The sequence below is a fragment of the Macaca nemestrina genome, chromosome 5, assembly GCF_043159975.1.
Source record: "Macaca nemestrina isolate mMacNem1 chromosome 5, mMacNem.hap1, whole genome shotgun sequence".
Lineage (NCBI taxonomy): Eukaryota > Metazoa > Chordata > Mammalia > Primates > Cercopithecidae > Macaca > Macaca nemestrina.
In genome coordinates, this window is record NC_092129.1 from 157,834,297 (window position 1) to 157,844,526 (window position 10,230).

General features: G+C 43.6%; 2 protein-coding genes and 1 long non-coding RNA gene across 3 annotated transcripts; 1 reads left to right on the forward strand and 2 right to left on the reverse strand.

Annotated features, from left to right (window-relative positions):
* Nucleotides 1-138: 138 nt before the first annotated feature.
* Nucleotides 139-3,748, reverse strand: LOC105482596 (uncharacterized). The gene is made up of 2 exons (XR_987722.2): nt 2,618-3,748; nt 139-918 (listed from the first exon to the last, which is right to left on the reverse strand). It is a non-coding gene; the product is annotated as an uncharacterized lncRNA (long non-coding RNA).
* A 2,227-nt stretch (nt 3,749-5,975) lies between these two features.
* LOC112422912 (histone H2B type 1-F/J/L-like) lies at nt 5,976-8,393 on the reverse strand. Its single transcript, XM_071097472.1, has one exon. The coding sequence runs from the start codon at nt 8,319-8,321 to the stop codon at nt 7,941-7,943; it is 381 nt and encodes a 126-aa protein (XP_070953573.1). The 5' UTR covers nt 8,322-8,393; the 3' UTR covers nt 5,976-7,940.
* A 903-nt stretch (nt 8,394-9,296) lies between these two features.
* On the forward strand, nt 9,297-9,837 carry LOC112426770 (histone H3.1). The gene has a single exon (XM_024793003.2). The coding sequence runs from the start codon at nt 9,340-9,342 to the stop codon at nt 9,748-9,750; it is 411 nt and encodes a 136-aa protein (XP_024648771.2). The 5' UTR covers nt 9,297-9,339; the 3' UTR covers nt 9,751-9,837.
* The last annotated feature ends 393 nt before the right edge of the window (nt 9,838-10,230 follow it).

Consider the following 10,230-nt stretch of genomic DNA (forward strand, 5'->3'; position numbering starts at 1 on the left):
CAGGTGTGAGCCACCTTGGCCGGTCCTGGCTTCTTAATTAATGATCCTTGTTAAACATTTAACCTCCCCTTTGTTGTCGTGCTTTTCGGGGTCTGTCTCGCACAGCCTGGCTGACTGATGTATGAAAGGAATACTCACACACAGGTATGCAGTGTGTAAGAGCAGCCTTCTGACCTTTCAGAAGGTCCGCTCCTTTCCTTATAGTTTCTCCTACCACTCTGACTGATCTCCTATATCTCCCCCTTTTGTTTTTTGCATCAGGTTTTGTTGATTGAAGAATACAGATGTGTACAGTGACAGGCTTGACAGGTGCAGCGGTTCCAGCTTGTGTTGCAGCTTTGTATCCTAGAAGCAGTAGATAACATAAGACAAGCATGAGTATAATCAGTAATATTCTTTTCCAATCAAAGAGTTACCCCCAGGAGTGGGGGTCTATCCAGGAGAGGTGTTTTTGCACATTGTTCTATAGGGCTGTTACTGAGGAACCCCACCAGGGGTATGTTAATCCCTCCTACCAAAGCAGTTACGTTGTTAGAAACTGGGAAGGGGGTGTCTGCCCAAGTAACAGGGCAGAAGAAAGGTGGATCTAGAAGATGGGCCTAATAGAGTGTAGCAGGTATGAGTTGCAGGCAGAGTGAGAGAAAAACCAATACCCTATGAGTGTTGCAATGTACAACAAAGAGCATAGCAAGGAACAGATTATCTGGAGGGAATGGTGTTTGTGTCTGGAGAGGGATTCGCTCAGCTTCCTGAGTTGTCTTCTTCAGCATAATGTCCAGGGCCTCTGTTGTCTGTGGAAGCCGCATCGTTCTGGGGCTGCGGGTCCTGCAGGGTCATTTCCTTTATTTTTGGTACCGGGCTGGGTTCCAGCCACGCCATGGTATGGTTTGATGTGTCGCACAGAAATCCAAAGAGGACCTGAGGGAGTGTGAACACAAGCCTATCCTTTTCCGCACGTTAACAAATCATTTGGACCGCACCATAGATTACTATTTACATCTTTCTATAAAAACTAAAGGTTTCATATTCTGAAAGGTTTTTGCAAAGTGCTTTTCTATGGCTGATTGAAATTTATTGTTTAAATTTAGGAAGCTAAGGGTAAATAAGGCTAAATTTAAGAAGTTAAGGGTAAATAAGGCTTGTGCTAGTAGTGTTGTAGGGTCCTTACTCGTATTCCCCCCTTTTTTGTTTTTTAAGCATATTTTTAAGGGTGGAGTGGGCACGTTCCACTATGGCTTGTTCTTATATAGAAGAGGGTTCTTTTCCTGAGTTACTTTGGTCTTTACTATTGGGGCATTCCTGCTTCATATGACCTGGCTTTTCTCATTGAAAACAATTTGGATTTTTATCCCTTTTTACTTTTTGAGGCTTTAATGCCATAGCCAATATTCTGGCTTTGTGTGTTTCAGTCCCCACCAGCTGACATGCTCATATGAGTTCCCTACTGTAGCTGCTTTCCCTCTGACTGCTTGCATTGCTTGCTGGCAATCCACATTAGCATTTTCATAGACCAATTACAACAATAAGATATCAGCGGCCTTGGCATGACTGATTTGTCTCTTAAGTGCCTGGGTTAACCAATTGATAAATTCAACAAATGGCTCCTGAGGCCCTTGTGGAACATTTATAAAAGATCTCTGTTGAACTCCACCTTCAGGAATTTGGTCCTAGGCCCCGTGAGTGCACAAAGACAGTTGCGCATAGGCTTGAGGGACAAAATTTAATTGTTGTTATATATTAATATAGGGACCCCTCCCCTGGAGCACAGCAGCTATGTTCTGTCCTGCCAATTGATTCTGGTCAGCCTGTTGTTCGCACAATTCATTATATTCTGCCCTCTGGAGGAGGTATTGACTGGCCTCTAAAGTTATTTTAGCTAGCACTGACCAGTCCCATGGAGTCAATATGGTAGTTATCTGCCATAGCCTCAATTATCCTCTTGTGAATGGGCTAGCAGGTCCATTTTCTCTAATGCTTTTCCTTATTTCCTTAAAAGTGTTGAAAGTAATAGGCTTCTGTACCCAATTGGCCTGTTGATCTTACACCACGGGACAAGCGAGGAGCTCCCCTTCTAATGCTGCTTGCCTAAGACGGGGTCCCATAACTGTAGTATATCTCATGTCTTCTTCCCAATTTATTGGGGGAGGAGACTTAGGAAACACCTCCGTCTCCTCTTTGGTATCTTTACCCGGGTAATGGCGGGGCTGAAGGAGGAGGAGGAGGCAGTAAGGTAGATGATGGTTCTTCCTCCCCTTCTTTTTTAGGCTCTTCTGTGTAGAGCAGGACCAAAGCAGCCCTAACCAAGGCCCATAACATTAAAGATGTTACTGGGACCTGTTGCCCTTGTACCTGATGTTGTTTAAGATTTCTTCCCAATTGCTTCCAGAGCCCTAGGTCTAGTGTGCCTTCTTCTGGGAATCATGGGCTATGTAATACAACAGTTTGCATTACATCCCTTAATTGAGCCTCTGAAACCAAGGTTCTGCTAGCTTTAAGCAGCTGTTTCAATACTTTTACATACTGTTGCTGTTGAGCTGATAACTGTTGTCCCATGATGAAACCCTAGCTTGAGAATCCCCTTGAACTTGGAAATCCCCAGCGGGGACCAATTACTTACTGAGCAGTCACTTCACATTAATTTTCGAGGGTTTGGTCCAGATCCGTTGCAGTGTTCCTCACACTGGGCACCACCTGCCAGATCTGTCCCGCAGACCCTGACTGACTGACTGACTGACTGACGGATGGAAAGAGCACTCACACACAGGTATGCAGTGTGTAAGAGCAGCTAGGAGTCACCTGGCTCAAGTGGCCAAAGTGCAGCCCCGAGAAGCTGGAGCTGCTTGCTTTTATTCAGTGCAGGCAGAATGCTGAAAGCCTGGGGCAAACAGTCTGTGGGTAATTAACATTTATTGTTCCCCTTTCAGGGAATGTCACACACATGGATGTTCAAAGGTGAATTTCAGGATAACTTCAAACAAACAAGCCTGATCAAGATAATTTCCCCTTGCTCCCTTGCACATACTCCTCACTCTCTGCCTCAAGGTTAACAGCTGCCTTCAGCTATTCTCCTGAAGTTGTGCAGAGCCTTGCTATAAGCTCCTTTAACTCTGCCTATATAAATGAAATCTGAACTTATCTATTTCAGAATTATATCTCTATTACTTTGGATTTGGTATTTCCAGGTGGTCCATCCTTATGTTTTGTGCTTGAATAAATTCTTTATATTCTTCATGGTGCAAGAAGAAGGGCTTAAACAAAAACAATAAAAATATATTCTGACTCTTTTGGTTATTTTTGTTTGATAAGTTGTATACATTATTTTCTCCATGGGACAATGTTTCCTGTCCTAGATAATAAGGACCATGTGTGGTTCACCTTTGTGGTTTGATTCAAGTAATGTGGGCATTTCAGATGTGAAAGGCTTTGAGGAACAAGGCAGACTACCTTGAAATGAGAAAGCTGAGGTTTTAAAGCAAAAGGTGGCCAGGCATGGTAGCTCACGCCTTTAATCCCAGGACTTTGGGAGGCTGAGACGGGCGGATCACCTGAGATCGGGAGTTTGAGACCATCCTGATCAACATGGAGAAACCTCGTCTCTACTAAAAATGCAAAATTAGCCGGGTGTGGTGGTGCACGCCTGTAATCCCAGCTACTCGGGAGGCTGAGGCAGGATAATCACTTGAACCCTGGAGGCAGAGGTTTCAGTGAGCCAACATCATGCCATTGCACTCCAGCCTGGGCAACAAGAGTGAAAGTCCGTCTAAGAATAAATAAATAAATAAATAAATAAATAAATAAATAAAGCAAGCAAGCAAAAGGCAAGGTTGAATCATATTGGTGGGGGTCGGGGGAGTCAATGCATAAAGAACGTTGACACCAATAGGTATGTCTCCAATGCTGAGATGAGAAAATCCGGGAAGATAGAGCACAGGACTAAGGCAGGTAGCATTGGAGCTTCTTCTGTACCTGATTGCTGACTAGAATGGATATTTGTAATAGCATAGCCAGACACAGTAGCTCATGCCTGTAATCCTAGCAGTTTGGAAGGCCAAGGCAGGTGGATCACTTGAGCCTGAGAGTTTGAGACCAATCTGGGCAACATGGCAAAACACCGTCTCTACAAAAAATATTTTAAAATGTGCTGGGCATGTAGGTGTGTGCCTGCGGTCCTAGCTACTTGGGAGGCTGAGGTGGGATCACCTGAGTCCAGAGATGTTGAAGCCGCAGTGAGCTGTGATCACACCACTGTACTCCAGCCTGGGTGACAGAGTGAGACCGCGTCTCAAAAAACAAAACAAAAAAGCAGAGTGCCATTGGACTTCAAACTCAGCCCAATCTCATTCACTTTAGGCATTGAGTCTGACCATGTAGCCCTGACTTCATTTTTCAAGGTGTTTTTCTGATTTACCAAGTCCTATGCTGATTGCAAACAGCTACATTTGAAGTCAGTGCCGTCTGTTCATGTTAAAATGAACATTTGATTCTAGTTAGAGATGCATTGTTTTCTTATCTTCCTAACTGAAGCAATTCTTGCCAACATTTACTTTTTTTTTTTTTTTTTTTTTTTTTTTTAGACAGGGTCTCTCACTCTGTCACCCAGGCTGGAGTGTAGTGGTGCAATCTTGGCTCACTGCAACCTGCACCTCCCAGGTTCAAGTGATTCTGCTGCCTCCGCTTCCCGAGTAGCTGGGATAATTGGTGCAGGCCATCATGCCCACCTAATTTTTGTATTTTTAGTAGAGATGGGGTTTCACCATGTTGGCCAAGGCGGGTCTCCAAGTCCTGACAGGTGATCCGCCCGCCTCAGCCTCCCATAGTGCTGGGATTACAGGCGTGAGCCACTGCACAGGCCTTCCCTTCCTTCAGGATTAAATGTAAACATGATAGCTGGAGCTGGAACAGTGATATATTCAGAAAGACAAAATTACAATGTCATGCAGAGAACTACTTTAATGCAATGATAGCCTCCAAATACACTACCAGGCAGGCTGTTCCAGAGGCTGTGAATAGAAAGTCTCATAGCCCAATATAAGTTTCCTGAGCTCCATAGCTTAATTTTATTGAATCAATTTGAAACATGTAGCAAGAAGCAAGCAGAAAGAGCTTTGGCAAGTGAACACATTTCAGATAGGTTGTAAATGGCAGTCTCACTACCTGAATCCTTGGTTATGCATGTCATATGTGTGAGGTTTCTCTCTCCCTCTTGCATATTTTGCCCACTGAGAGGGTGATTTCGAGAAACAGAGTTCATGATAAGCAAAGGAGTCAGCAGATGCAAATTATGTGGAGCCAACACACGCTTGCTCTATTGGTATACAGCCACCTATATTGCTCAATAGTGGTATGCTGACCAGCCATGCCTTTTATAGGCATGCTGTCTGTAGAGGGCCAATGAGGCCAGCCAAAACTGGTGTTAATAGTGGGCGGTCAATTTATGACCCCATAAATATTGAGTACTTTATAAATATGTGGTGTCTCACAAATATCCAAAGGTTTTTGGGTCTTTCATCTATTCCTGTTTCTTGAGTAGCACACACACAAGCCCTGCTGACTTTCTCTATGTCTAACATGTCTCACAGGCTACTCATTTATGATTGATTAAGAATATAGGCTTTGATTTTTGTCTACATTTCACAGACTTCTTGTATAGGTAATACTTAACACTTCCTATGAATTTCATCTGTCCCATTTGTTGGGTTGGTACTCCACAGGAGAATTCAATAGCAGAATATATTCGAGAGTATTTCAAATAATAAGAAACACGTTACATTTATATATAGAGGACAAACACATTTTATGTATATATGTATGTATGAGATATATATATATAGAGAGAGAGAGAGAGAGATTTTTTTTTTTTTTGAGATGGAGTCTCTCTCTGTAGCCCAGGCTGGAGTGCAGTAGTGAGATCTCGGCTCACTGCAAGCTCCATATCCGGGGTTCACGTCATTCTCCTGCCTTGGCCTCCCGAGTAGCTGGGACTACAGGCGCCAGCCACCACGCCCAGCTAATTGTTTGTATTTTTAGTAGAGACAGGGTTTTACTGTGGTAGCCAGCATGGTCTCCTGACCTCGTGCTCCGCCTGCCTCTGCCTCCCAAAGTGCTGGGATTACAGGCGTGAGCCACTGTGCCCGGCCGCGACAGAGGGAATTTCTAAGGATATCGGAACTCCCATGTCTGAGCTGTATTAGGTTTGTGTGAGGGAAAAGTAGACTTTCATTTTCATTAACTAGTAACTATTTTAAGTTGTTACTTCCAGAGGTATCATATACTAACTCACACAGGTGGACATTAAAAAAACCTTTTATTAAAAAATTATTTGCATAAATGTACAATATTTGCTGTCTTATAGTATTCTATATTTCAGTGAGGTCATACATTTTAGTAAAGCAATTCTATGAAATCCTTGTAAACCACTGATGAGACATGGCCAGATGAGAATATAAATGGGTAGCCCCTATTTGTAACCATAGTTCCATCAATATAGACTTGAACTCTGTGCTCTCTCCCTTCCTCTGTCATGGCTCTCTTGCTCTCTCCCCACCCCTCCTCCCTGGCCACTAGGGAGGAGGCAAGAATATCTACTTTTGAATTCCATGCTGCTGGCTCTTCTTCTGCCATCTCTTTTGCTCCACCCTCCATCCAGAACTGCCTCCAGGAACTTGTAAGTTTTCAAGATTATGTTAATTCAGCTTTTGCCAATTTAAATTCAGTCCCATCAAAAGCCCGTTAAAAGAAAAACATGAGCTTCAGACTTATGTTTCTTTCTTTAGTTTGTGAGTTTATTGTATAAATATCCACTTTAGATTTCAATCCAGGTAAAGGACAGGGATAGTTTCTATCTTTCTCACTGCTCTTTCCTAAGTATTTTCTGTAATTTAATAGGTTCTCAGTAAATGAATAAACTCAAAGTACTAGTCCATCCACCAGCTATTTTGAAGAAAAATTGAAGGTACATCTCAGACCTAGCTTCTTAAAATACTCTTCCCTTACCTCCTGCTACCCCTACATTTTATGATTCAAGAGAAATGCCCATGAGGGTGGAGGAATGTAGAGGTTTCAGTATGTATTACCCTACCATTACAGTTGGTAATCTTGGTATTTAAAAAATCCACAGCAGAAGTTGTGTACATGGTTTTGCTGATTCCTGTTAGCGTTTTCAAGTTAAGACTCCCTGAGCCTGGCCTTTTTGCTGACTGCCAACCAACATTACCTAAAAACAAAGACACATTGTTGCCAGGCCTTTTAGTATTTATATTCTCTGCTCTACTTTGTCTTACAAATCTAAATTTTTTCAAAGACACCTAAAACCCCTCATATTACTTGCTGAATAACTAAAGGTTTATTCCATGGCATTTTTTTTCATTTTCATAGTTTGTCATCTAATCCTTATCTATTAAGAAATTTCAATTTTTCTCAGGTACTTGGTAAACTATAATATCCCAGTTGACATTAAATTCTAGGAGGCTCCCACAAAGATCACATTATGCTATCTAGAGTGGGTTCACTATCATAGGCGCTCAATGTATTTTCAAGTCATCTTGAATACTCAAATTTACCAGCTCCAGACTGGACGTGTTGCTCCAAGCTGATTGCATCTAGGTTGCAAACTTAATTTTTGGTTCCTAAACTAGAACGTCCACTTTTCCTGCTGTGTCAAATTATCTGCTCAGCAATACAAGGCAAGGCTGAGGTGGGAAAACTTGCTTGAGTTTAACACCAGTAGCCTGGGCAATGTAGTTACACACCACCTTTATAAAAACAAATAAGCTCTAAAATCTTAGTGTTTAACAGAGGCACAGGATAAACTGGCAATGTAGAATTTTACCTGTATTGGCCACACTTCTCCCGTAGAATACAGCAGCACCCAGCATTAAAACTCTTAATTGAAATTGTTAAGTGGCTCTGAAAAGAGCCTTTGGGTTTGAACAGGCGTCCATTTACTTGGAGCTGGTGTACTTGGTGACGGCCTTAGTGCCCTCGGACACGGCGTGCTTGGCCAGCTCCCCAGGCAGCAGCAGGCGCACCGCCGTCTGAATCTCCCTGGAGGTGATGGTGGAACGCTTGTTGTAATGCGCCAGGCGGGAAGCCTCACTCGCGATGCGCTCGAAGATGTCGTTGACGAAGGAATTCATGATCCCCATGGCTTTGGAGGAGATGCCGGTGTCAGGGTGGACCTGCTTCAGCACCTTGTACACGTACACAGAGTAGCTCTCCTTACGGCTGCGCTTGCGCTTCTTGCCATCCTTCTTCTGCGCCTTGGTTACCGCCTTCTTGGAGCCCTTCTTTGGAGCGGGAGCGGACTTAGCTGGATCAGGCATTGCAACAAAATGGAGGAGTAGGAATACACCCAAGAGTGGACGCTTAACTGCACAGCTGGCCGTTTTTGTAGGTCTTTTATGCAAATAGGTGCTTAATCATTCTCAATCCCTGATTGGACCAAATCAGCCAATAAAAAAGTTAAATTCAAGTCACTTTTCGATTGGATATTTATGCGAAACCTACCTTAAATCCTTTTCTACACCACCCGGGGGAAAAAACGTAGTTTTTCATTCAAAACATTAGAAAAATTGATGCCTTGTCAGTAACATCTAGCTATAAGTTATGTCTCCTTAGGTGCGAATTTAAACAGAAACAAAGACGGATATTATGTTTCTAGTTTCCTACCAAATTGCAGCTTCCGGTTTTAAAATTATCTATGAATAACTAATTTTAAAATGGAAATTACCTAAAGATTTACGTGTTTCCAGAATTATACTATCGTCTTTCTTTTATAATCTGATCAAAGTCGTCAGCATTCTTACAAAAAATTTAAGCTTTTTCGGTAATCAAAGGATGAACACATTTCAAGAGCGATGGGATTTTAATATATCCCCTAGGAACGGAGTGTCTGGAAGTGAAACCAGTGTTTGTTGAAAGGTTCAGAATATAAGGAATAGGGTACTTATATTAAAAACATTTCTTCAAAATAAGAATTTTTAAAAAAATATAAAGGACAAATTGAGCTGCACCAATCACTTTCAAACGCGGAATTTTCGAAATCGCTCCGGAACTGCAGAAAGTTCATTTCCGTCTGTCAAACATAATCCCAAAGTGATTAAAATAAAATCAATGAAGCTACATAATACAGGTAGGCACATAAAACATAATAAAATGTAAGGAACTAGGGGAAAAAAGTATTTAGATAGGTTAAGGTTTTCTAAAATGAGACCTAGTAGCAGATCACAAGTCAGGGCGCGAAATTGGAAGATTCGGACCAATCAGAAGGACTTTGCCTTTATAAATAGGAGTAAGAACAACTGTTGGTTCCGTTGTGACCGTTGCTTGAAACCCATTCCTATGGCCCGCACGAAGCAAACGGCTCGTAAGTCCACTGGCGGCAAAGCGCCACGCAAGCAGCTGGCCACTAAGGCGGCTCGCAAGAGCGCGCCGGCCACCGGTGGCGTGAAGAAGCCCCACCGCTACCGGCCTGGCACCGTCGCCCTCCGTGAAATACGCCGCTATCAGAAATCGACTGAGCTACTGATTCGCAAGCTGCCATTCCAGCGTCTGGTACGTGAGATCGCGCAGGACTTCAAGACCGACCTGCGCTTCCAGAGCTCGGCGGTGATGGCGCTGCAGGAGGCCTGCGAGGCTTACTTGGTGGGGCTCTTTGAGGACACCAACCTGTGTGCCATCCACGCCAAGCGAGTGACTATCATGCCCAAGGACATCCAGCTAGCTCGCCGCATTCGCGGAGAGAGAGCATAAGTTGTACTAAGGGTGTGTGCCAACTTAAACCAAAGGCTCTTTTCAGAGCCACCAACAGTTTCAGTTGAAAGGGCGGTAGCACTAGGGAGTAACGTCTCCTGAAACAAGGAGCGTGGTGGGTTAGGGGATAGGGGGAGGACCCGTGGCTCTTCTAGCCTTTTTTCTCTTGGCCATTGTCTTCAAAATGGCCCGCAGCGGCGGCTCAGGCCTGTAATCCCAGCACTGTGGTAGCCCGAGGCGGGCGAATAACTTATACAAAGGTCAGGAATTCGAGATTAGCCTTGCTAACACGGTGAAACCCCCGTCTTCACTAAAAGTGCAAAACCAAAAAACAAAATTACGGGCGTGGTGACGCCCTCCTGCAGTCCCAGCTATACCGGGGGCTGAGGCAGGAGAATCGCTTGAATCCGGGAAGCAGAGGTTGCAGTAAGTCGAGATCGCGCCACTGCACTCCAGCATGGGTTACAGCGAAACTCAAAA

Coding starts and splice junctions, on each gene's coding strand:
- LOC112426770 (XM_024793003.2), top strand. CDS start 9,340: ATGGCCCGCACGAAGCAAACGGCTCGTAAGTCCACTGGCGGCAAAGCG.
- LOC112422912 (XM_071097472.1), bottom strand. CDS start 8,321: ATGCCTGATCCAGCTAAGTCCGCTCCCGCTCCAAAGAAGGGCTCCAAG.